A 26969-nucleotide genomic window follows, 5' to 3' on the forward strand; every position below is an offset into this window, starting at 1 on the left:
GCCGGGACCGCTGTGGGAAAGATCGCATCACTGCTCTCTCATAAAGTCAACTTTTTGGAAGATTCTCGTATATTCGAGAACCTTCTCGGTTTCCTTCGATTACTGCGCGTGATCGCGCTCGCGCAGTATCGATCAACGCCCAGCTGGTCGTTAGCTCAATTTGGGCAGCCACGAGCTGGCGCCGCCTGACGGCCGATCTCGGCGCAACCTTACAACATCAAATGTCTCAGAAATATTACAACATTCCAAAAACAGTATTTAGTCATTAGTTCGTTTGCAAAAGGCAGCTAATAATATTAAAGATGTAATAACTTTCTATCAGTTTAATATCTGAATCCAAACAGGGAATTTAGATAGACTGATTGTTCAGAAATTGAGTAGATAAATATCTATTTCTTATTTTATATTTTTATTTTATTTTTCATATCACAATGATGTCATAGCGACATTATATCTGTGATAAAGCAGACATTCGTATGTCACCACGATTTTATTATGATATATTTGAGCGTCACAAAGAAATATTATTATGATATTACTGTGATTTGTTTTGCTATGAGAGTATGATCCTCACATCTAACATAATTTGTATAATGCGCCCGTTATAATCGGCAGCTATATTTCTCATAAAAAATATAGCTCGTTCTAGCTATCGTATCAAAACTCATTTACTCAATGTAATTATTATTATTTGGCAATAAGACCTAAATTTTCTAGAAGATATTGCTAAAATGTTGCTGTTATAAATTTTAGACGTGACAAACAATATTTTAGCAGATACAAAAAATAGCGATACATTTTTGTTGTGACACCTAGAAATCTATCTACATCAGCAAAACATTTTTTTCAGTGGAGGACGTTACAGTCATATTTAATTATCTTGATAATTATTAAGAATTGATATTTATTAAATAATTTTAATAATGTATAATTCGATAAAATATTACAACTAAATATTATTTTCTAAAGTAATTCCGTATTATTATACCATCTCATTGCCTGCCAGAAATACAATACAATACAATGTGTTGAATATACACATAGTCAAGGCTCTTCCATCGTATACGCTGATAGATTAGGCTGATCGCTTTTTTTCTCATTTCTATACTGAATTTTTATTTTCTAGATACACATTAATAGAAGTTTATTGTACGTTTCTTGCTTTGTAAATTTTTTATATTTATTTAAAGCCATGTAAACTGAAAAAAGAGATGAAGAAAAATATATTGTAAGAAAACGTGATAAGGCGTCTAGAATTAAAAGCATCCAAAAGGGATCCACTAGAACACGATTGCACGTTCTTGGCAAACAGATAGGAATTCATTTTTTAATAAAATACAATTTTTGAAAACTTAATGTTAATTATAGAAATCTAATAATATACATGTATTTTCATCGATTTTTGCGTAAATTTTTTATTTTTTATTATTTAACTGTTTATTTGTCTCTCACCAATTTTGTCTTGTTATTTATTTTTTACTTTTTGCTAATAGTTTTATTTTTAAAAAATACTCAAATTTTTTTTCTTGACGTAAAGCGTAACATTAATTTGAATATATGTTTTCTTTTGTTTTTACAGTGAATGTAACCGACATATATTGATTAATATAGGGAATTTTAGTTTGTTTTAACGCCATATCAAATTATAAGGCAAGGTTAAAGATATATTACAACATAAGATTGCAGAATTAAATATTTTTTATCATTTGTCTACTCTATAAAATTCAATAAATTCAACAAATCTTTACAATATTTCAAGATTTATGAAGAGAGCGAGATTACTGCTATACCGATGTAATACCAATATAAAATTGGAGCACGAAACTTCCTAAATCGACAGTCATCCGAAATGAGTGTGTTCTAGAAACGTACACCAGGTCACACAAATGCCTTGACATATGAAGTTGCACGGGTGTCAAGGCATATCGAGTCGGCGTGTTCCGACTCTACATATTTTTACATCATGACTATGGTTATGAACACAGCAGCAAAGCTGTTTTGACTGTTTCAAAGCAACTGGAGCAATTGACAAATAAAGGTTAATATTTATAATATCAATCAATTGCTCCAGTTGCTTTGAAATAGCCAAAACAGCATTGCCGTTATGTTCATAACCAGTCATGATGTAAAAATATGTAGAGTCGGAACACGCCGACTCGATATGCCTTGACACCCGTGCAACTTCATATGTTAAGGCATTTGTGTGACCTGGTGTACGAGCAAGCGCAACGTGAAATGACGTACTCACTATCAAACTGCTGTGATAAATACATGTGCTTACGTGGACAATAAGATCGTGAAAGATTGAATACTGTGAAATATCGTTGAGAAGATTTGAAAAAACAGTTGAGACCACGTGTTCATCCTCTCTCTTAATGTCAGTGCCAGCGTGTACTCCGACATTATTGTGAACATGAGCAGTACACCGCGTAAAGTGAAAAACCCGTTGTTGACTGCTGCTGGTCCGGGATTTCCTTTCGATAATTATACGGAAAACGCATTGTTGATGCCAGTCACACCCGCAACGCCAGCCGTGCTTCGAGATGGTGAGTTTCTTCAAGCCTTGGGCGGGGCTCAGCAACCTGCAAATTTTACATTGTGCCCGACCTGATAACACAGAAAACCATACGACGATCGATTCGAAACTGAAATTCATGTAAAAGTAACCTTTTTACTCTGTTTATCATTCTGTGTTTAATCTTGTCGGTATCGTGCTTGTGCATTTGGATAAAATGCATTCATGAGCAAACATCTGTTATTCTGACCATCGTTCGCGCAGTCGGTACTACAGAAAGGAGTGATGGAATGTGTTGTGTAAGACAAATTTTCATTTATCCAGATCATTGCAAATAGATTTGCATAGTTGAACAAAGCATATGCAATAGAAAAGTCAAATGTCAATGGTCTGTCGGAAGCAAGGCTTATATAGAATGATTTCATTCTATGTTTTATGGAATTAACCTATATCTAGATTTTAACAGTTTATATCATCTAATTTGTATGGAAGTGAATTAATTTGTAAGAAGAGCCTCAAAATACATAGAAAAATCTACCAATAAGTATATTGGAAAAAATGCTCTGTTAGCTTATGCTTTATAGAATCAAATTATTTGATCAACACATGACCTAGAAAAAGTTATGATTTCTTTTTAACACGTTGCACTTGTAATATTTGCACTTACATAAAATTTAATGCTTGCATTTGCATAATATTTAATATTTTACAATGTTTAACAATTTGCTCGTCACAATGACATGTATGTTTTTATTTGTGTGTCGCAACATGTCAAATCGACATGTTTTAGTTCAATTTCGTATTACAATCACTTGTTAGATTTTTCAAAGTAATTTTTAACAAAATTACATTCTCAAAATTATTTTTATTCTTTGTTAGATTTACATGAGTTTTACATAAAAATGAGAAATATATATTTTATAAATTCTAAACTTTTCTATATGGTGGTAGTAAAATAAATGCCAGTGTTAATCCGACATACAAGCACAACTGATATAGAGTTAATATTAAACTAACTTTTATACAGAAATTTATTAAATGCTTTGCTATATGTACTCTCTTTCTGACATATTTTGACATATATGTAGAATATTATTGGAAGTTTATTCTGCTATTTTCAATGATGTATATAGCTGATGTTTGACAAGTGTGTTGTTAGAAACTTGTTCTCTCAGATCGAATAGGTTGTCTGGAGCTATATCTTGGTAATTCATGACTACTTCTTCTACGAACGCAATATACAATAGCAACAATGAGCAGTATCAAAAGAATAAGAAGAAGTAATGCACCAAGCGTGATTGCTGCTATCTCTCCTTGTGATAGATTGTCCCATGCTACAAAAAAACAATTATTACCAATGACATTTGAACTTGTTTGCAATAATTTTCAATAATAGTCATTTCTATATTACATCTTTAATAATAATAATAAAATATATTACCTGTTACATCAATAGTACGAGAATATCGATTATCAAAAACGTCAATTGCTGTAATTTTAGCGGTGGGAGAGCAACATGTTGACCAATATGTAAATGATATGCGTTCTTTAGTGCCACTTATAAAAGTACTGCGTGGATATATTTCATTTGGACTCGATAGTACACGTTTTAAACCTGTATAAAACAAAACAAAATTTAATTATTTGATTAGAAATTTTTAGTTTGTTATTATATCTATTTATATCTGTCGATTACCTGAATCGTAATCTTCAACGATGATATCAGCACTCCAAAGAGTCTTATCGCAGCGACTTTTGTCCAATTTACCAGCGCAGTTACTATTAAATGAATATTCAATTGTTGGTTTTACATCATCAATGCTCTAAATGCAAACAGAAATAGATAATACAAGATCTATTAAGCAGTAAATAGGCATAAAATGCACTCTTATACAAACATACAGTTTAGAATATTACAGCTATGTAATGAATTTGTATTTTGTATTATTTTATATTATTTTTCTCGAATTGTAATTTCCAAGTTTATCTCGAAAAATCCGTGAGAAAAAAGAGTGAGATTTTTGTAAATCGTTATGTATAATTTATCATATTTTTGCTTATGTTTACCTTGGAAAACGAGTTTCGAACATAAATGTATGCTGTTTTTTCCGATATTTCCGTACCATCGATAGATAGTGATAGCGTGTTAACTAAGTCTTGAGTTCCGAATGGTACGAGGATATCGACAGCTACATGACCTTTTTGTCCTGGATACAGCCACATGCTAAATCATTGTATAAAAATTCAAGAAATATTCATCAAAAAAATTCATTGAAAAATGGGAAAAATATAAATATTTATAAAAATACGATATCTTGGTATGTAGTCCATAATGCTATAACTTCTTTTAATATGTTCAATATAGCAAATTTAATTGATTTACTTACAATATCGGTTGAATAGCATAGATTCGAAGTGGTGAACTTTTCGCTCGAATAGCATATTTGACGGGAAGAATACAACTGTTGAGTAAATCGAAAGTTACTCTGTGACGTATTCCTGGCGACTGGGAAGGGGGGACAACAATCAAGTTACTGTTTGCCGATATTTCCAATAGCATCTTTTTTCTTTCAGAAAACTGTTCGTTATTAGCAAATTCTAGCGCTGAAAGTTCTTGATTCTCGTTATCCTTCATTTGCGTTAATATAGTTTCACTAGAGAAAGTGGATGGTTTCATATTTGTGTCAATATCTTCGTTTAATGACGCGACTTCCGATGATCGCGCTTGAATTTTTTGCTGTTTCTCCTGTACAGTAAAGATTTTATTTATTTTCTATGATGTTTATTAGCTATTTTTGATAATTTTTAGTAAAATAATGAAAATAATTAATATTCTCAATTTATAAAAGTTTATGTGTCTTACCAGGGCTGTTTTCTTGTTGCTCAATATATTCTGTGAAATTTTGAAATCACCATAGCTCGTTAAAGACCTGTTATGTAAAATAAAATAATTTGTTATGTTTTCCATTGACTTAGACGAGAGTGACATATCAGAAAAGTCGACTGTTTCATCATTATTAATTTTGCCATGTAGAAGACGAGGATTTATCATTTCTCTCTCTGCTGATCTTTCGAACACAAACTTTGACTTTTTATTTATTTCAGGATTAATTAAAAGTGTAAAATCATTTGTGTTGACATTGCTTTTACGAGACTCCTGCAAATTATATACAATGATTAAATAAAAATATACTTTAAGGATTAGATATAATCGCATTTTATTATAGTTTTTTTTAACTTACTTTTTCTAATTTACTGAATTGTCTAGTTTTGTTAATTATTGCTTCGTTTGCTTTATTTAGTATGATGTCTTCTTCTTCTTTTTCATTGAAATTTGTATATTCTGGAAAACGATAAAAATTTATAATAATATATTTTTAAATGTAATAGTGCAACCATAATAAATAATAAAACTGTAAGATGTTGCGTGGAAAATATAAGAGAAACATTGAACAAATTATGACCATTTCTCAACCACAATTAATTTTAATAAATAGTGATAATAAGAACAAGCATATATTTCGTAGATTAAAAATAAAATGACAGATAATAATAACGTTGGCACAATCTTGAGAAATTTAATGGCAAAGTAACTATGTAAATCAACTAAAAAATGTTTGTAAATTTAATTGTAGATTTTTTACGATTAAAATACCGGTTTCGTTAGATTAGTTTTGGTTTGATTAGTTGCGTCTTAAATTTTAAGATGAGAAAATAATTAAAAACAATTCTTTTTTTTACTTTCTCGTGTTATTTCCCACGCGGAGTGGCGTGCGTCAGAATATAAATTCAGCGAGAATGAAAGAGAGAGAAAAGAGAGACAGAGAGAGGCAGAGCAGTAGCCGTGACCAAAGAGCAGTGAGTAAATTGCACAATCTTATGTATCCGCGAGCCAGAAACCGACGAGTTGGCAGTTGTTAGACGGCTGTTGTATTACGAGGAAGTTGGAAGTTGCGGAAGAGTACGCGTGAACACGAATGCAATTCGTGCTGATAATTAAATTGCGGCGAAAATAACGAGTGAGTGGCTTCTTTATTTTAATTTTATGCGTAAAAACGCAAGTAATACCGTTGTGATATGTTTCGATAATAATGAATAATTGTGATAAAATTGTGAAATAAATTTTGTATTTAATTTGTAGTTCTGTACGATTCTTTATTTATTAGTAAACGCGCAGTGTGATATTAATATGTAATTTATTTTATTTTGTGATAATAATATAATATTGGCAATCTTTATATTTTTACGAGGTAATCAATCAATCGTCAATAAAATCTTTAAATTTTAACGCTTAATAATTTTATGCCAAAAGTGCTCTAATGAATGAATCAGTACCTGAAAATATTTCTAATGAGAATATCTGCGCACAATTTGTGTTGTTTATTTGTTACATTTACAAGCAGAAAAAATTAACTTGTGCATGTTGTCTTTTTCTTATATCAATATAATTATTTTACAAATACATATGCATTAAATTTATAATTTCATGTACAGGTCGTATGATTATAGTATCAACATTGTAATTTTGCTTACCATTCGTGGACTTAATGTCGATAATTTCATTCTTCGTGCTTGTCTCGTTTGTTTCAAAGTAAGCGACCACATCGAAACTGTACGTTGAATTTGTAACCCCCGTTAGTTTCATGCACCACCCGCCTGAAAGGTTGCGCGCGCCGATAGCCACCCCTTTCTTGTCATACGTATGTGCCAACGACATTGTTATTCCTGGCCTTTGCATCGTTCTGTCTGTTGACGTGCGTATTAAAAGTGAAAACTGTTCTCGGATTTAACACTTCGCTAATTCGGACAGTAAGAAACTCTTAGTGATAAAATCTTGGTGGTGATATGAAAAAATCGCGAGTCAGCGTTAAGGGAAATTTTATTCTTGCATTGTCTTTAATTGAATTTAACTGTTAATTATAAGAAGTTTACTTCTATATTGGATGAAATTAAAATATAAATGCGAAGACAAATTTTCTCGTGCGATTTGATGCTACGCAACGAGTGTACAAAGAAGCAGCCATCCGGTCGATACTGTCCTTGATACAGAAAGGCTAGGCAAAATCGAGTGTAACGGTAGTGAGTGATTCTACGGAGTGACGGAATGCGTTTAATAATCTCATGGGGTCAGTGAAAAAGAAAAATGTCAAGAAAAAATTAACGCTTACGCTTTCTAGAAAATGTCATGTAGATGATTTATTTTTAATTGTGTCGTAACTGTCCGATGCTGTAGAAATACCGAGAAGTGCTTAATTTGAATGTGACATTATTGATTTAATGTATTATATCACTTACTCATTATAGAACATTAAATATCATAACTCTATTGCTATCCTAAATATCAAAGTTTGTCGGAAAAAAGATTAGTTAGAATGTACCGTACACAAAGTTGATCGTTAAATTTCCTAAAATATTTTAGATGAGAAGATTCTGTTTTGCAATAAAAACACATTTTTTTATATTAAGAAACAAATAAAAAAATATGTCTTACTTGAAGATATAGTGAAAGCTGCACGTGTAAGATTTCCCGAAATGTTGATTATAATCCCAATTGTATTGGCATCTACGTAGAAATTAGTTTCAGTGTGTCCGCTTAAATTAATTCTGTGCACTAATTTTTCCTATAATAATATATATACAAGAAAATATATATTTGATCAATTCTTTTCCATTATGGACATATTAATCTTTGTTACTTACCGAAAACTCTGAAATAATACCCGAAAAGAAATTCTCGAAAGTCTCAATGCTTTGATGATTAAATTCTGATTTTGAGTAAAATTTGTTGTGTTCATTAATCAAATTTTTTTCTACATTTACAATGTTACAGCCCAAATTGAGATAAATCTATAAATAATAAGCACATAATGATATGCATGACAGATTAGATTAATGATTTTTAAAAATTACTTACTTGGCAATTATCGAAGATTGTATGTGTGTGTGTTGAACTTCTATTATTGGCTGGTATATGTTTTAATATCTTCATATTCGGGCTATTTTCTAATGATAGGTTACCTAAAACAATATAAAAAATTATATTTTTACCATTTATTTCCATAAATCATATATTTGTTATTTAAACATAATTATATGCTTGTATTATTAAAAAGGATTGGCTACTTTGCCATTAATATTTTTATTTAACATATTCTTTATAACAAGATTACCATTGTTTTCACTGTACGATAAAATTTTAGATAGATAAATGTTTAATTGTACGTCATGATTTATCGTCAAAACAAAATTGGAAACTAATAACTAATAGCAAAAGATTTGTGAAACCTCTTTACGTCAGTATTTGTATGCGATAAACATAGTCAATAATATTGATAACTTGGAAAAAAAATTCATTTACGTTATATCGTTATATTCAGATTATTACCTCCTTCGCTGTAATTTCCAGAGAATGACCAGGAAAGAGTGATATCCTCAAAGAAATTATCTTTGTCAGTTGTCTCCAGCTCTTGTATGCAATACCTATGAAATATTTTTTTATTATTTTTATTCCAAAAACTGATTTTTTTTAAAACAATATTCTACTGTTTTATATTTCTATATATAGATTGCATCTCAATCTCAATAAAATATACGTACAAATGACTAAACACTATCTTAAAAAAAAAAGTTTTATCTAAATATATTTATTATTATTATAATGCAAAACATTTTTATTTATTGTTTAATCTATATTGTATATTATTCAAATTATTAACGTACTCTCTCTTAGAACATATTACATTTTCTAAATTATTCAAAGTTTTCGCCTCCAAAAGCGGAAATTCTCGCGAAGTTTCAGGCTCAGGTGAATCATTCTTCAAAATAATTCCATTTAGTCTCGTTTCCATCTTGATTGATTTCTCGATTTGCGTATCCTCTATCTTAGGCATTTTCGCATCCGGTTCAAAAGCTTCGTTAATTGATATGAAAACTTTGGATTCACTGAATACATTTTTGCATAAAATGCAAATTAAATAGCACGTCACATAAAGTTGGAACACGCGCGATCTCATAACGTGGCCGTAGGAAAAAGCTCAAACGAAAGACTCGACGTAAAAATGTGCGGCGTACTTATAAAGTTTCGTTCAAGTTTACAGAAGAGTAACGTGTTCTCAGTTACATGATAACAGAAACGCAAAAGTAAATCTGGGCGTTAACGTGCGTCGTTGCACAATTAAAGGTGTCCTGTTATAGGTAAAGCTTAATGCACAATGGTTGAGTAAATATAGTGTTTCACACACTGATTTTACAATCGATTAAATATTTTATGCTGATAAAAATTATAACTTTAATATTTACGAGATAGTATATTTGTTTTATCTTTATTTCAAATTTTATCAATTGCTTTTTTTATATAAAACACCTTTCTGTTTTCACTGATAATTAAAACACTTCAATTTAAAAATATTTTCAATCTTTGTATTAAATATAATATTTATAAATATAATATAATATAATATATCATAATATAATATAATAAATATAATATAATATTACTATTTTTTATTATGTATAACAACAATAAATTTATTTCTATTGAAAATAAATACAAATTATTTTTATTAGTGTGTAGATTATCCGTTCTTTTAATAATTTAATTATTTTTATGAAAATTAGTATCCAATGACGTATCTACATCAAATGTTTGTAAACTGATACGAGTTTTCTATTCCATATCATGTAGCAGATATCATTTGATTGTTAATAATTGTGAATTATACTTAAATCTAGGCACATGCGCCGTATATATGTCAACGTAAAAATACCGGTGATTCTAAGTTCGTCTAATCAATTACGTAAAAAGGTAAAAGTAGTCCCTGTCGGCTAGCATTACCTAGTATTATCTTCGTCATTGGGTCTTACGTTCATTGCATCCTGTCCAATATTGACAAATCGTGAATAATCTGCTGAAGAATTTAGTCGTCTTGAAAAAGAAGTTTTATTATATTACATTCGATTACTTAAGAATTATTCAACGAATTTATTCTATCAATTTCCAACAATTTCTTGTCCAAATTTTGAAAAAAGCATTTATTCCATTAAATATAATATTAATGTTTTCCACATAAGACGTAGTTTCTGTCATAATTATATCACCTTGAATATCGCTTTATATCCAGTAATACTTTTAATAATATAAAATAGAAAAGTATGCTAATAAGGTATAACATTGTTTAAAATAAAATTGACAAGTGAGTTAAACAGATACTTTTTGTTCTTTTCCCAGATGCCGAACTCGATAACTTCATAGGTCAAGAGTCAGTGAATGTTCAATCTCAAACTCCATCAAGGCTGTCTGAGAATTCTACGAGTGTGTTTCCGCCGCCAAGGGAGATCAAGGATACGACAAATCAGCCAACGAAACCGGGATATTTCACATCAATCTTTTCTTCCATACCGTCGTTGTCATCAACTAAAACCAACTCTTCGGGATTGCAAATAAGTCAGGCATCTGAGAATACTAGCGGAGCGACACACAATCCTTACATATTGTCGCAAAGAGATCAGAGTTCTGAGTCGGAAATACCAAGATTCTTAGCGACTAATCCTCAGGATTTTCGAAATACAAACTCGTCAGAGTCTGCTGCTTTCGGTTCCACTGGTACGATACCCAATCGTCCGCTACCTACAGTTCCACCTAGTTTATCTCAGCCTGCACACGGTGAGTGTTTAAAATTAATCAATAATTTTAAAATTGCGTTTCAATAGATATAAATAAAATTTTCGTATCAATAAGCAACTCGGTATAGAAAATCTGATGTACGTAATGTAATTCGTACATAATGCATTATTACATACGTAAAACATTTCTCAAGGCGAATTTTAAATCAATACAAAAAAATGAAAGGCAAAACGAGCCGAGTTGGTTGTTATTACATATATTTGACTTTTTTTAATCGATTGTAAACAACAAACGTTTCTGCCTCTATCAGGCCTTCTTCGGTGTAATAACTTAGTAAAATAAAATTCGCATAGTCATAAATCATAAAAGTTGTGTCGTACGCATCCTCAAATTAATTCGGCAATGAATTAAAATTATTTTGCGTTGTTTACAATCGATTAAAAAAAGTCAAATACATGTAATAACAACCAACTCGACTCATTTTGTCTTTTATTTTCTTGTGTTGATTTATACCATTGAAGCCTTTATACATAAGTATTGTCGAATTTTAAATGTTTGCAACGTGCTTGTGCATATGTAATTAATTTTTTGAAGTTTGTACTATTATTATATTACAAGAATATTTATTCAGTGCTTTAATCACATTATTTTTTGTTACAGTGCCCATTTCCTATCGGCTCGGTAATCGACGCATGAAGTATGCACCTCCGCCCGATCTAACGTCGAACAACGCGAAGCCATATTCGAACCCGGCGGTACAGACGTTCTTTCCTAATCAAAATGTGTCCGCGTCGCCAAGCATCTTGAATCCATATCAGTCAGATGGATCACAAGATAGCAGCTCTAGCGTACAGCAGCCCAATTCCTCGCTTGAGAAAAGTCTGACACTTGAGCGGAATATTTCTCCTTATAGCTCATTTCGATCCAGTCCAGTCGCAGGAGTGGTACATAATCCGTCTACAAATCCGTTCGCAAATCAGAATCCATTTTCTGACAATTTTTCCACACCTACGCAAATTGCTTCTAAATCGTTATCTAGAGCAATACCTCCACGCGCACCGGAGCCTGCAACGCCACAGAATACTCCGGCGAACGTTTCGTTTCCTGGCCTCTCGCCGAGCCAAGATCTCTTACCAATTTTGCCTAATTCAGACAAACCGGAAGCTGCGCTTAAAGCACCTAATCAGCTAAATTTGCCAGAAGAAGTTTCGAAAAACAATACTTTCGACACGTCTGTAGAATCTGTGATTAAACCAACATTGATATCAGGCGAGATCGAGACGACATTTGCGCCAATATCAGCTGCGAAGGTGACAGAGAAATTGGAACATTTGCTTGTAGAACAGAAGGAAGATCCTTCTGGCGAAGCAACCTCCAGAGCTTCTTTGGAAGTTATTAATAAAATTACATCCGCTGCTGAATCAGCGAAATCTTTGAAACCACAGAGCGAGACATTGCAGGCTACGAATGAGTCTATCGATAAATTATACGAGATAAAGTTAAACGATACCGAAGTGAAAACAGCTCAATCTGGAAGTGATACTTGGAGTGACGTGTTTCTTGGGCAAGAGCCAGCGACGCAATCAGTGACCTCCTCGGAAGTACACACAGCTGATAACAATTCAGTTTTAACAGATACTAAAGCAGATAAGTCGGACGCACATCCGTCTCGACAACTTTACCAAGCGCCACCGATATTTGCATCGATTTCCGCTTTCGATGTAAAACCTGCAGACCAAAAATCGAGTTTAAATTACGTACCTCCCATCCCACTTTCGCAACAAACCAATTTCTATCCTCCTCCGCCGCAGTCCGCAACTGCGTTTGTTGAGGCGCACTGTGTGTCTGCACCAAAAGCGGACCAATTTTCGAATCCTTCGTATCAGGATAAAAATGCGAGTTTTGACCAAACGGTAATTGATGCGGCAAAAAATCAGTTACAAGAAACATCTGCATTTAACTCTAAAGCGATTGTCTCCACGAGCTCGATTCCAATCGACTCAACGGCTTGTATGTCAGTTTGGAGTGCCGATCAATCTTCTCAGCAGCAGGTATTAAACAGTGCATCCAATCAATCGGCGTACAGCAGTCAGATATATACTGCGCCCAGCCAACCACCACAACCGCCACCGATATTTTATAACCCAACTCAATTTGCGAATGAACTTCCTACACAATCGGCTTTTCCACAAACGTACAACCAACATTCTCCTCAACAACAATCGTATCAAAATCCGCATTTTTACGGGAGTACCAGTGGACAGCAGCAATTCTACACTACTCCTGAAAATAATTCCGCATATCCTTCTGCCGTCTCGATGGCAACGACAGTGCCTGAACCGACTGGATCAGCCACACTCAATCCTGTTCAAATGTCGGTTAATTCACCGACTAATCGCAGCACGCCGGATACTGTCCCACCAAGTTTCCAAAATTGGGTAAGAGATATCTTGCAGATTTTATATCTTTGTATATTTATAAGATTAACGAAAGAGTGGCTGATAAGATTTTGTAAACAAACAGTAGAAATTAATTATTGATAAGTTTTCTTCATTATTTTAATCAATAATTATTTGAGATACAAATATGTTTTTTAATAAATTTTCTACATAGAGTGTTTACATTTATATTTACGTTAGCACAGAATTAATTAGTTAGCTATACTTTGAATTAGTGCATTGTCCAAAACATCGCAGTATTTACTCAAAATAAATAAATATTTTTAGGCCTCTGGATCTTCCGATAAGTGTATGCAATATAGACCGATATACCATCATTGGTTCTATCGCAAGGAAGTGGAGAGCAAAACGCTATGGCTTCCGTTCTCCATGCAGGATAGCTTAAAGTTAGAAAATGCTCACAATTCCAGCGATATTACGCCTGAAACAATAGTGGCTACTGATGGCGGCCGTTATGATGTTGATATCTTGCGCCGTCAAAGAGTGCCCGTTTACTGGACCGGCGCATCCAGTGAAGTTAGACGATGTTCTTGGTTTTTCAAAGGAGCAACCGAATCAAGATATGTTCCTTACAACGAGACCACCGCTGCAAAACTCGAGGAGGAGTACAAGCAGGCATGCCTCACGAATAATTGGAACCGAAAAATTGAACTGAATAACGGAGAGTACATTGTCTTCCACAGCGCTACAGTTCAGGTTCATTATTTGCAACCGACGTCTCCCGAGTTGGCAGGATCTTGGGGAAATAGCGCGGTGAGTAAATAAGCCACGTGCAATCAAACTGATGAAACAAAATTGATATTAATTGAAGAAGTTTTGTATTTTAAAAATATTTAATTAGAATTTTATAATAAAAATTCCATATATTTGAGAAAAAAAATAAGGAAGATTTTAAAAAATATAATTAATAAGAATCAAAGTGCAACGTGTATATACACTATTACAATACTTTAAAAAAAAAAGGTAAAAACATACATCAATTACACGCGTTTGTCAGAACATTATATAATGTCATAATTATATAATGTTCTGACAAATACGTGTACTTCTTTTACCTTTTTTTTCATGTTTAGTTGACTTTTATAGGCATATATTAAAATATTATTTTGTGTGTATATATAGTATTATATATTTTATATGCCTATAAAAGCCAACTAATAAACATGATAAGTTACACATAAAATTTAACTCTTCCATTTAATGCAAAATATATTCAATGGAAAAAAAACTTTACATTAAATTGAATATTTAAGTTAATTACTTGTATCATAATTATGAAATTTGAATATTTTGAATTTAATATATGTATATTGATTGGATATTGAGGATATCGAAAATAGAGTTGATCACACGTGTTGTGTAACAGCGAAACGTTTGAGAAGCGGTGACGTGTAACAAACAGACGCGAGCCGTAAGAGAGGAGCGACTGAGAGACGATTTGAGTGAGAGTTGCGAGTTTTTATAAAGACGTGCTAAGAGTGGCCTAAAAAGACAGTCACGAATTCTGACAACTCACAGTGAAACCGATAGTTTTTTCGGCAATTACGATGATGAATATCAACACGTTGAATCGTTAATAACGTGCGACGATCCTACTTTCATTTTCTTTAGCCACAGCGCGGATGTCAAAGAGCGCGAAAAAAAGTCTAAATTAAACATTTCGTATTGTCTAGCGGGATTGCAATTGTCTACTTGAACTTGACGACCGGCTGTCACTTTCCTACACGTCGGTGATGTCATTAATAAGAATCAACGTGTATATACACTATTACAATATCTTTAAAAAAAAGGGTAAAAACATGTATAAAGTACACGCGTTTGTCAGAACATTATATAATTATGACAACATTATATGATGTTCTGACAAACGCGTGTACTTGGTGTATTCTTTTACCTTTTTTTTTCATGTTTACACCCTCAGTGTAAGGTCCCCAATCTCGTTGTCCCTGATTACGCCACTGGCGCGTTAGAAAGTGAGCCGCTTGTCAAGTCCACGTGGACTATCTTATCAGTTGCAATGTCGTCAGACTGAGGACCGTTGAGGAAATTCCGAAATTGGGCCAAAATGTTTCATTACTTAGATAATAATTTTTTTTCGTAATAAAGAAGTCTTTGTATTGCGTTCTTATTTCATATTGAATGGAAGAATTAATATCAACTTTGTTTCATCATTTTGATCGCATGTGATTTATTCAAAGTTATATTTTATTTTGTACAATTGATTTTGATTTATAAATTTTAATTAAAAACGCAGTAATAATAATGCTCAAAATCATAAACATTTCTTAAAACACATTTAATTAATCTTACATTGTCTGTTGTCACTTTAAAAAAATCTTATTTTTTAAAAATTAAATTACTTTTATCGTTCAAGATGTGTAGATTTCAAATATTATACGCATGGTTCTGTTTGATATGTCGAGTCCTAATTTTGTACAGGGCTCAGAGGACAGTACATATTTACAGGGTGCTACAAGTAGACCTAGAGTCGTTAAAAGAGGAGTGGATGAATTCCACATAGAGGAGGGTGAGCCCGAAAAAGTGGATCATCTTCTATTCCTTGTTCACGGTATAGGTAGCGTGTGTGATTTGAAATTCCGCACTGTAGAAGAAGTTGGTGAGTTATAAAATTTTTTAAATATTAAGTTAGACTAAATTAAGTTTTTTTTTTTAATATTAATTAAGTATGAATTGGTTTTATTATTAAACTAAAATAAATTCTCACCAAGTCTCTTGATACAAATGTCTACATATAAAGTTTTTCTTTTACAGTTGATGAATTTCGAAGCATTTCACTTCAACTGGTGCAGTCTCATTATCGCACAGCGAGTGAGCAAGGAATTGTTAGCAGGATAGAAGTTCTGCCAATTTCTTGGCACACGACGCTTCATTCCGACGATACGGGGATCGACAAGAAGCTGCAAGCTATCACGTTGGAAAGTATTCCAAAGTTACGGCATTTTACCAATGATACCTTGCTTGATGTACTTTTCTACACCAGTCCTACGTACTGTCAGACCATTATGCACACTGTTGGAAGCGAGATGAACAGATTGCATGCGTTATTCAAAGACAGAAATCCCAGCTTTGACGGAGGAATATACTTAGGTGGTCATTCGTTGGGTAGTTTAATCATGTTTGATCTATTGTGCCATCAAAATCCCGTTCAGGAAGAAGATGAAGATGAAAAGAGAAACGATGATGACGTTGGTAGCGATAAAGGAGGTGTAAGTAAAAGAAGGCCGTTAATTGATTAATTTGTATGCTTTTTACAATATATATTTAAAAAAAGAAATATATCTTGAAATAACTCTAAAATATTAATTGCTGTTGCAGGAAGATGACAGTATTGGACCGATTCGGCCAATGCCTACGTCTATTCTTAAAAGGCGCCTTAGTAGGAAAATCAGTTACGTAATGGGCATTGCAGGCACTGGTCAACCTTACATACATTATCCGCAACTCAATTTTCACCCACGTGCCTTCTTTGCTTTCGGCAGTCCGATCGGCATGTTTGTAACGGTTCGAGGCATCGACACTCTCGGAGAAAACTTTATTCTACCAACTTGTCCGGCTTTCTTCAATATCTTTCATCCGTTCGATCCGGTAGCTTACAGAGTGGAGTCTTTGATTAATCCTGAAGCTTCCAAGTATCGACCTATGTTGATACCACATCACAAAGGCAGAAAAAGAATGCATTTGGGTAAGTAAAAATTATTTATTTATTTCCACAATGCGTGTAATAATCTATAATAATAAACTTTCATAAAGAATTCATGTGTCTATTGATAAATTTTCAGAATTGAAGGAGACGATGGCACGTGTCGGAGCAGATTTGAAACAAAAAATATTTGATTCTGTGAAACACACGTGGAACACTTTCTATCAACTAACATTATTTCACAAACCGGACAATCAAGCTCTGGAACGCGAAATTGATAAAGTTGTCGAGGAACAATTACAGAAAACGCCGAACGTATCAGATCAACAAAACAACGATGACGGTGGTGCTGACTTAAAAATAGGACAGCTCAATGGTGGACGAAGGATAGATTATGTTCTTCAAGAAGCGCCTTTTGAATATATCAACGAATATATTTTTGCTCTGACAAGTCATATCTGCTATTGGTAAATACATTCACCATAAAAAATATGTTGCATTATATGTACTGCATATTAATTTTTTTTTTGTTCTATCAATTTTATAATTTCAGGGAATCTGAGGATACTATGCTCTTGATACTAAAGGAAATATATGGATCCAGAGGTATCCAGACTGACGCTCAACTTCCTCAGCAGACCATGTCAATCGAGAGAGTATCTCCTTCGCCGTCTTTGTATTCAGCCTTATCAGTCAGTAATAGCAACGTAGGAACACCGTCTGTTCCCGTTGCGATGGGAATAGATCCTACGATGCCTATGACCGGCAAACCCGTCGGCCCACCACCCAAGACTGGTTTTGTACCGAAATCATGATCGATAGGATATCTTTCTCACAACTACGTGCCACGTGATTAGTTAAATCGCGTTAAAGGAAATTTAATTTTGTTTTTGATTCAAAATAAGGAAAAGAGTGGACAATTAATGCTAATATTGCACTTAACGTTCTAAAAGAAACAAATAGGATGCAGACAAATCAAATTTTGTATTTTACAGTATCATTCTACTATTCTTAATTTTATCACAAACCATTATTTATAATATATGTGTATGAAATAGTAATTGTACTATTATAAAATCGGCCTTTATGATTCTCTTCTTATTAATAAATTTTAGTTTGTAGCAAATCAATTATTAGCTGTAAATGAAAAAATATGTATTATAATTCAATTTATTAGTACGTGCAAGCGATTGGCCATCTTCTATTACAATTTATATTTATTTGCGTATATCTATATTCGTATATATTTTCAATATATAACATTCAATATATTATTGACATTTAGGCTGTGTGTAATTGTGGTTTTGTGAATGGAGATATGTACGTGTGGAATGTTAAATAGAAAAGATAAAAATACTGGGACGAGAACGTGTAAATGAAATAACATGTAAATATACGGTTCGTAATTGAATAAAGATATAATAGATTATAAATTTTTCTAATTCGCTATATAGCAAATTATAAAAAATACTAACTTTGACTCTCGTGTATGCGCGTATTTTAATAAATTACTATATTCTTTTACATTTTCATGAGTTAATTTTCTTCCCTCGCATAATTGGATTTACAAATTTACGCATATGTTATCGGAAATCATTATTTCATTGATATCAGTAGTATTAACTCTTAAGTGTATGGCAGGTATGCGGCTATAGTGGCACGTAACAGAGTTATGGGAAACTTGGACAATAATCTCTCGGCATCGTGCAGCCGAGCAGTGCCGATATGTTCTTTAAAATGGTGTTACATGTCCAATCGGATCAGCGAATAGCGTCACCTTATCGCGCGAGCGGCTTTAGCGGGGCTGAGAAAAAAAAGGGAACGCTTCGGCACATGCACGGCTATCACGAAACGCTAATTAATTGCGGTGCAAGCCCACCAGGTTCGAGACTGTTTTGCATTTTGCGTGCAGGCTCTCGTAAAACTACATGGCTGTCAGTCCTGGCGAATTTCAAGATGATTTATCGTCCTCGCAAAACTAAGTTTTTCGCGGTACTTCGTGGCTTCTCAGCGGCTCCGAAAGGCACGGCCGACGCTTTCGACATGCAACTGTGGTCGCTGTGGGCACGATCCGTAAAGTTGACGTTGCTGATCGACTGCTATTTTATATCCTCACCATCTAGCCAGGCTGACTTTGAAATATGTTTCCTTCAAATCTTTCGACGTAGAATTTTTCGGTCGGCACGTTTCACGGTGACCCGCATACGTTATAATTGCGGGGAAATTAAGTGCCGGCTTTTACGTGACGGCGTTTAATACGTACGGCCGAACCTATATTGTCACGCGAATAATCATGCACACGGAAAGTCACGTTGTACATCAATCTTTTCGTAATTTCGTCAAATTATAACAAGATTTAAGAAACTATAACATCGCATAAAATCTATGTACTTTTTTTCTTACTACATCAATATCGATGTAATTCTACCCAAAAAGTATCCAAGCTTAAGAATCGAAATCTACATAATTGAACCTATAAAGATGTCTGAATTTCTTTGCATGTATATTGCGCCGTAAAAAGTTTTGCGTCACTTCTCGTATATCCAGCATTTTCAAACGTTTTTGGTGAGGAAATTTCATAATCTACATATTTCTTCTCTCTTCGAATGATGTTTCTTCTAAATATAATTTCTAGGAGAGATATATTAACATATGTATGCACTTGTGCGCTTATAGAAATAACATTCTCCGTGCGAAATTCATGTGAAATTTGCTATATTAGAAATGGCTATTCTGATATATATATTATATTCTACATATTACTTTCGTATACAATGCCATTCATATCTGGCTGTCCGACGATTCGGTATGCATTGGTTGCTATACACTGTGTGCATGATGCGCAGCCACGCTTCCCTTTTCAACATGCAAATACTCGTACATCGCGAGACAGACGTTTATGCTCAACAGCGGTAACATAAAGTGGAGTAAGGGTAAGATTTTACAACGAACCCTAGTAAGAGTGATTTACACCTCGGAAAAACTCCACGACGTTTACGATAGCTACTCACGAATTATTTATAGCGTCTGGCCATGGCAGGGTGAATTTCACGAGATATATTTTTCTTCGTTTTCCTGAAGAGATCGTCGACATCGTGACGAAGTAGATATCGTTGGCATGTTTTCATTGAAACACTGAGTTATATTTGCTTAAGCCAAACGCGCGATAGGATCCATGTGCAAGCAAACAGCGAACTGCTAACGCTGGAAAAGTTTTTGCTTCTTCACTTTACAGCGCAATTGACTTCAGAACATGATGACTTTAATTTTTGCTTACCACAATAGGAGCTCGCATAAGCCTTCATTATAAGTATCTTCTTAATTTAGAATACAAATAGTTCAAAATTAAAATTTACCGCCCACTCTTCACTTTGGCAGACTGTTTGGCAGTTTGCGAGATCCACGCACGCGCTAAGAGCTCGCAATTCCATTATTAGGACCCTTTAGACCTTCTATGCTCTAGTTGGCGTGCATAAGATGTATTTAAGTAAAATTACTCGATTCTAACGTGCAAGTATGCGAGAAGCTGCTGCGCTTAGCGGCTCGTCGCGGTGTGAAATAGTTAGTTCAGTATGTCGGATGATACAACGCCGAAGACTTTGTAAGTATTGTATCTCATCAATCTTGTTTGAAATCGTTTGGTTGTAATTCTTTTGTGTGGTTTTAATTTTCGTTTCGCTTATAATAATTTTCTTTTTCATATTTACGGGCAATTTCAAATCTAACGGTTTAAGATAAATTCTTAAGATGCCGTCATCCGCGTGTGCTTCAATATAGGATATTATATAGCCAATTTAACTCCCTAATATTCAACCCCTGTGCATCAAGCTTCTCTTCCAGTAATTAAATGAAGAAGTATTATGATCATCCGAGCTTAGTTTATGTATGTCCGTATTGCGGTGCGTTTTATTTCACGATACGTATAACGAGTTAATAGCAAGTTTATGCGCGACTCCGATGACATTTACTACTGCTCTATTCCCGCACCGCTCTCGTAACAGTCGCCCGTATTATCGTATTGTTTCCTGAAGCACTCTTCATTGTTCTTCCATTACGGAAATCGAGCTCCGGCTACGAGTTTAGGATTTATCGTGCGGTACGTACCGCGCTGTGCGCCATGTATGGTATACATTTCGGAAATTTGGATTTTTGCCTATTTCCGCTCTAATTCGGCTGGCGGACATATGGGTTTCTGGCACGTATCCATCCCTCGCTATATTTTGTGGAACAACTCGCCGTTTCGTGACTATGCTGCTATCAAGATTTGGCGATCAAATTCGAATTTCAAATTAATTCTGACTAATACGTATTTTTTATATGTTAATAATATTTTATCTTAACAATGTCAGTTTGTTTTTAGATAGGTATATCCAGTAAATATAGTTTTAATTTTCACGATTAGAAAGTATAAAAAGTAATTTTTAATGTAAGCATAATTATTATGATCGTTAAGTTAAATGTTTGTGTTTACTTTATATTTTGTATCAGTTATAAAAATTATTTTATTAAAAAGTAGAACTTTTTTAAATAATTTAATAAATATTTTTATTCTTAAATATGCAAAAATGTAATTTTTTTAATATACGCACTGACAATATAATAAAAATAATATAACTTGTAAAAATTCTAATTTCGTCAAATATGCTTAGGATAATTAATTTTCTTAATGATTAATATTCAGGTATATCGGGAATTTGAATTATGCAGTGTCGGAGGATCTATTATTTGCTCTGTTCTCGCACATTGGCATCGTCAAAAGTTGCAAGATCATCAGAGAGGTAAGACGTTATTATCTTTTCTGCAATGTAATATTCATAAATAATACTACAAATACTAATGTAATGCAATATATTTTCCACATAAAATATATTAATCACTGAAAGAAAAAAGTTAATGTCGTGAATTAATAATTAATAATTCATAAATAAGAATAGAACTTGTAATCCGTTTATAAAGCCGCACCAGGGAAGCACTGCTGTTTTATTCAAAGCAATAATAACGTTTTGCAGAAGCGTGCACCCACGTGCGCACGTTACATACGTGAGTGAACGCGAAAACTATGGCTAGGCAGAGACGAAAACGCTTATGAGCGTAATTGTGAAAAGGTACGGACATAGTAGACGCGCGAGGCCACTAAACACCGAGGTTTGTACACTTTTCTCCTTGATTCTCGTAAGATTTAGCCTCTCGCTTATTTCTCTCCGCCTTTCTCGGCTCGTTATATATTATTTTTCTTCTATACTGGTGGGTTGCATGCACCACGAGATATACGCTTGTTGCACGGTGCGGTTTCGTGCGACGTAACACTTGTTCATCATCCACCTTCGTGTATACGTCACACAAAGCTTTTTTCCTCATCGTCACTGTTCTTCCCTTGTTTCCTACCGTCCTTTTTTTTCTTTCTCCCTTCATTAAGCAGCAAGTATATAAGCGATACGCTGCCTATCACGGAAGATATTATGTTGCTCGGAAAGTAATATTAGCAAGGTACGTCAGTTTCATTTTCTTTTTTTTTTTTGTACATATTTGCGATTAGAGACGCTGAAAGAACAATTTACGGAAGATAAATAACAGGATATAAAAAGTTATATTTTTATTTTTTATGCCAATTATTTTTCTAATAATTCTTGAATTCTCTATCAAGTTTTAATCAACATTTTGGAAAAAAGTATTTATAGTTGGTGATATAAATAATTGATTTTGGCGCTACATTTATTATTTGCATGCTTGCAATATGTACACTTCGTTATTTTATACACAGTTTAATTTAACATAATATAAAAATAAATTTTATTTTTTGTATGTTGTAGTTTTAGCATGTTATCGACTAAATGTTTTCGAAACCATTTTAATTAAATTATTTTACTGATTTTTGTATGTATATTTACAATTATTCTACAATTCTGTTACATATAAACAAAAATAATTCATCAAGGTACTATGATTCAGAACATATTATTATTATATTTTACATAAATAATTAAAAAATGCTATTTCCTTGTGTATTTTATGTTTTCTATGACATCAAATTTTATAAAAATAAAAAGTTTTGCAATATTTATTTACTACAATCTTTATTATAGTTTTGATAATATATGTATATATGTATTAATAATATACTAATATTGACATAAAATAAAAAAAATTTGATCAAAGTGCAGGTAAATTTCACAGATAATTCTTTCTTCCGTTTGATAAATAAATATCACCAGTCAAACTAAATTGTTGATTTTACGTAACCAAAAGTGTGTTCGCCAATTAAATATTGAAAAAAATTAAAATATAAAATATTTTTTCTGTAGTGATCAATGATAAATGTTCTCGAAATATTACGAGGTCCAAAAACAAATCCTACTTCCTGTAATTGTTAATAATAACATGGTTAAACATGTTAACATCGAATGATAGCATTTTATAATGTCGAATCTATTTTAGTTTCACTGACACATACATATGCTTATTAGAACAAAACTTATTATATATAAAACAAAATGTTATATTATAAAAATATCAAGGAGATTAGTGCGCAAACAATCGTATTTTTTGGACCAGAATGAGATGATAACAACACGTGATAACAAATTCTATTAAAATCGAAATCAATGCAATCACTTAGCTGTGACAATTTCCATAATAAACATTGCGAAATTGTAATTCGATTGCTTTTATCTGATATAGAAAACAACGTTATATTTGTATCTCTGCATAAATTATTCAAAATAACTGATCAATATCCTACCAATAATAATAGTTGCTATAAATTACTTTACAGTTTAATGATCCAGAACTCTCTATTTAATTTATTAAATCATTTTAATGATTGCTCTACAAAGAAATTATTATAGATAAGCATGTTGCAGCATTTTTGTAATAAAATTATGTACAATATCTTAATATAATAGCTACATTGTGCTTTTTTAAGAATAATTATTGATCAAGTAGCAAGGAATTTGTGAAGATGGTAAAAAATTGAATGGTTAAAGTCAGCGAAGCTTTCTACTACTGACATATACGAAACAATGTCGCTTCCTTATTTACGTGACAAAAAGTAGGAAGAATGTAAACTTTCACTTTTTTCTCTCGTAGCCGTACATAATATAATGCTAATTGCTACTGTCAATGATGCTAACGGATTACTCACTTCCGTTTTAGTAGATTACGTTTCAATGCGCCTATCCGAGATGGTAATGTGACACTCAACATGAATAAAACGTTCTTCGTATTTTTCTTATTTTGCTCCTCAGTTTGGTCCAATGCTGAATGGTGTCGCGCACACCTGTCACGATCTGTCAAGTAAAAGCGCGGTATCTTCCCGATATCGTCGATACCGACTACGCGAAAACGCGCTTTAAAAGTACAGGACCTGTCTAAAATATTTGCTGACAAGTGCTATAAAATAGGACGCGTCATATTTGTAAGCTACTGAGCCAAGAAGTCAATGTAAATCATTCAAAGATAAGATATGATTCCAAGTTTCATGAAATATCATTCAAATCGTGCAATATTTCGCTCTTTATTTATCACTGCGTATTACCAAGGTGACATTTTCTCAGCTTGTTAAAGCAAGAAAATTTTATGGTTTTTCCAATAAATGCATATTACTATAAAAAAAAAAGAAAGAATATTTTAGTTTTACAATGAAATTTGTCTTATTTGAATCTTATTTATGCTTGTTTAACTACTTAAATTAACGATAAGCTGCGACTAGTTTTTTAGTAACAACTTAGTATTTTGATCCTTTGCATATTATTTTCACAAGGTAGTATTTTGTGTTATCGCGAGTTTCTTAATAGATTTGAATAATTTCGAGGGAAAGTTTATGCGACAAAATAAAATATATGACAAAAATAGTACGAGAAATAAAATACAACACGGAGAAGCTGTATAAAGAAACAGGTATAAGTATGTTTTAAAAAATAATTCTTATAATTTATTAATTTATTTTTAAAAACTTATGTAGTTGAGTACAGTTTTATATCGACTTGTTATTATTCCACGCATTTTTAATCTAAATTATTAAAACTGTTACTCAGTCCAATATTTGCGACATCAAATCGTCATCGCTATTATTCTCTATGACGACGTCGTCGTCGCCGGTATCGTTTGGATAGTTAATGTGTATCAATATTTTATGTATTCCGCATAAGCAGCGCGGTAGGTATTTGCGTTTATTAGCTATAAACCCCCTGCAGGTGGGGTTCGTCGCCGCGGGACGGATTTATGAGCCGCGCACTCCCCGTGAAAATAGCGGTCCAGAGACGAAAGGTTTTGTGCATTATATGTCGTCGTGGAAAAGTGCTGAATGTGTGCTTTTACACAGATCCTGATTTCGGATGTGTTATTATTCGCAAATAGCATTTAGTAAAATAACGGCTGAAATGGTTTATCACTTTTTTCGTGTTGCGAAAATTTTCAGACCGTAACCTTGTTTTGCTAAAAATGCAAATCAATTAGCTAATCGATTCTGTTATTTTAATATCAATTCTTCTTTAAATTAAACGTAAGACAGCACAATTTTACGTTGAATTTCGTTTAATTTGTGTCTTTAGGTTTTCACCATTATTGCCTCCGTTCAAGATTTTCCTTCAGCCTTTTTTAATTATGCCTTTCAATTGAGAGAAGCGCGAGAAATATCCCTCGAACGTTTCAGCATGATATTTGGAGCGGGCTCCGTTCGAGCTGTCTCCTTAATTGAATTTAGCTAGATAGAATGCTCAGGTGGGTCCTTTCATTGTACGGCGTAGCAGGTGATGCAACTAACTCCACTTTGCCTCGTTATTTCTGATGCTATGTTCCGCTATCCCGTTAATTTGCACACAGCTAAATGATAGGTAGTAGTTGGACGTGCGATAGTGATTCTAATTTGGTATGTGTACACTTGTAGCAACGGTGTACAATATTATTCATGAAAATACACATGCAAAGAAACAATAATATTGCAAAATTTATTATGACTTGGGCAGATTTTCTAGCAGACTGTTATGCTCAAAATTTATGTTAAATAGTAAACAATTTTTGATCAATGTAATTATAAGTCTTTCGTATTTTAATACTTTCTGAAATATCTTTGTTAGAAAAAAATTATTAAATTATGCAGAAAAATAGATTATTGCGTTATATGTATTATATTTAATACGTAAAATGCTAAGATAGAGATTAACTCTGTGTTTATAATCATAAAAACATGCCTAATATCAGTTTACCTAGAGCGATGTATCTCTCCTCGCCAAATTTGATTCATGTGGCTAAAATTGACATTATGTGCACTCAGCCCTCGTATAGAATGCAGAAAAGATCATTCATCATTCCGCATAGCGTGCAGTCGGGTCCAGAGAACATGGAAAACATCACAGGAAGTGGATTCTGTGAATACTTTCAAACTATTTTCTTCGCGATGCGCTAGCAAAAACGCAAAGTGCGGTTGCTTTCGGCACAATTGATCGTCGTGCAATGTGAGTTCTCTTGTACGCATAAATATGATAGCAATATGGAAATTTTACTTAATGTTAGATGGAAACTTTTAAAAATCCCATTTATCAAAGTTTCACAACGGCTGCGAAGTCTGGGGCAAATTTTATTTTGAGAAACTTTCTTCCGCAGAATCGAATAACGCGATTCAAGGATTATTTGATTTCAATCGTTGCAAAATCGTAGAAATCGTTCTGAGGATTGTATTCAAGTTATCCGCACGTTTAGATATTTTTTTTTAAG

At 33.1% G+C, this 26969-nt stretch overlaps 3 protein-coding genes across 12 annotated transcripts in view; 2 read left to right on the forward strand and 1 right to left on the reverse strand.

Moving 5' to 3' along the window:
- The first annotated feature begins 1863 nt into the window (after window positions 1-1863).
- LOC105676861 (uncharacterized) lies at window positions 1864-18782 on the forward strand. Of its 4 annotated transcripts, XM_067353302.1 has the most exons (10): window positions 1865-2038; window positions 2196-2546; window positions 10743-11177; window positions 11799-13576; window positions 13865-14350; window positions 16037-16214; window positions 16370-16824; window positions 16934-17300; window positions 17398-17725; window positions 17812-18782. In XM_067353302.1, exons 2-10 carry the CDS (start codon window positions 2414-2416, stop codon window positions 18071-18073), a joined length of 4422 nt encoding a protein of 1473 aa, XP_067209403.1. In that variant the 5' UTR covers window positions 1865-2038; window positions 2196-2413; the 3' UTR covers window positions 18074-18782. The 4 variants fall into 4 exon arrangements, with proteins under 4 accessions (XP_012230481.1, XP_067209403.1, XP_012230480.1 ...); XM_012375058.2 differs by having other exon boundaries at window positions 1864-2546; window positions 16064-16214; XM_012375057.2 differs by having other exon boundaries at window positions 1865-2546.
- The window catches only part of LOC105676863 (uncharacterized), a 137891-nt gene continuing 114282 nt past the window's right edge, over window positions 3361-26969 (reverse strand). For 2 of the 3 annotated variants that reach the window (XM_012375063.2, XM_012375062.2), the window contains exons 3-14: window positions 8901-8995; window positions 8430-8533; window positions 8216-8362; window positions 8007-8136; window positions 7049-7261; window positions 5758-5858; window positions 5379-5672; window positions 4903-5261; window positions 4583-4739; window positions 4212-4338; window positions 3957-4130; window positions 3361-3849 (exon numbers count right to left, since the gene is read on the reverse strand). In XM_012375063.2, coding sequence (XP_012230486.1) covers window positions 3671-3849; window positions 3957-4130; window positions 4212-4338; window positions 4583-4739; window positions 4903-5261; window positions 5379-5672; window positions 5758-5858; window positions 7049-7261; window positions 8007-8136; window positions 8216-8362; window positions 8430-8504 — 1956 coding nt within the window. In that variant the 5' untranslated portion in view covers window positions 8505-8533; window positions 8901-8995 and the 3' untranslated portion in view covers window positions 3361-3670. Of the gene's footprint in view, window positions 3850-3956; window positions 4131-4211; window positions 4339-4582; window positions 4740-4902; window positions 5262-5378; window positions 5673-5757; window positions 5859-7048; window positions 7262-8006; window positions 8137-8215; window positions 8363-8429; window positions 8534-8900; window positions 8996-9235; window positions 9842-26969 lie in introns of those variants that run through there. The other variant, XM_012375061.2, reaches the window with a different exon arrangement.
- LOC136999388 (nucleolysin TIAR-like) overlaps window positions 20553-26969 on the forward strand; it is a 93962-nt gene continuing 87545 nt past the window's right edge. Inside the window, exons 1-3 of one of the 5 annotated variants that reach the window (XR_010889757.1) lie at window positions 20584-20859; window positions 21940-22036; window positions 22268-22403. Coding sequence is in view for 2 of the 5 variants with exons in the window: in XM_067353339.1 (XP_067209440.1) it covers window positions 20831-20859; window positions 21940-22036 (126 nt within the window). In the remaining 3 variants the exon portion in view is untranslated. Of the gene's footprint in view, window positions 20860-21939; window positions 22037-22267; window positions 22637-26969 lie in introns of those variants that run through there. The other 4 variants (XR_010889755.1, XM_067353339.1, XM_067353340.1 and 1 more) reach the window with 4 other exon arrangements.

The sequence above is a fragment of the Linepithema humile genome, chromosome 4 (genome assembly GCF_040581485.1).
Source record: "Linepithema humile isolate Giens D197 chromosome 4, Lhum_UNIL_v1.0, whole genome shotgun sequence".
Classification (NCBI taxonomy): domain Eukaryota; kingdom Metazoa; phylum Arthropoda; class Insecta; order Hymenoptera; family Formicidae; genus Linepithema; species Linepithema humile.

What these genes read in the sequence shown, in the direction of transcription:
- LOC105676861 (XM_012375057.2), top strand. Translation starts at nt 2,414, where the DNA reads ATGAGCAGTACACCGCGTAAAGTGAAAAACCCGTTGTTGACTGCTGCT. An exon ending in GCCAGCCGTGCTTCGAGATG is followed by an intron (nt 2,547 to 10,742) that starts GTGAGTTTCTTC and finishes TTCTTTTCCCAG; the next exon opens with ATGCCGAACTCGATAACTTC. An exon ending in CACCAAGTTTCCAAAATTGG is followed by an intron (nt 13,577 to 13,864) that starts GTAAGAGATATC and finishes AAATATTTTTAG; the next exon opens with GCCTCTGGATCTTCCGATAA.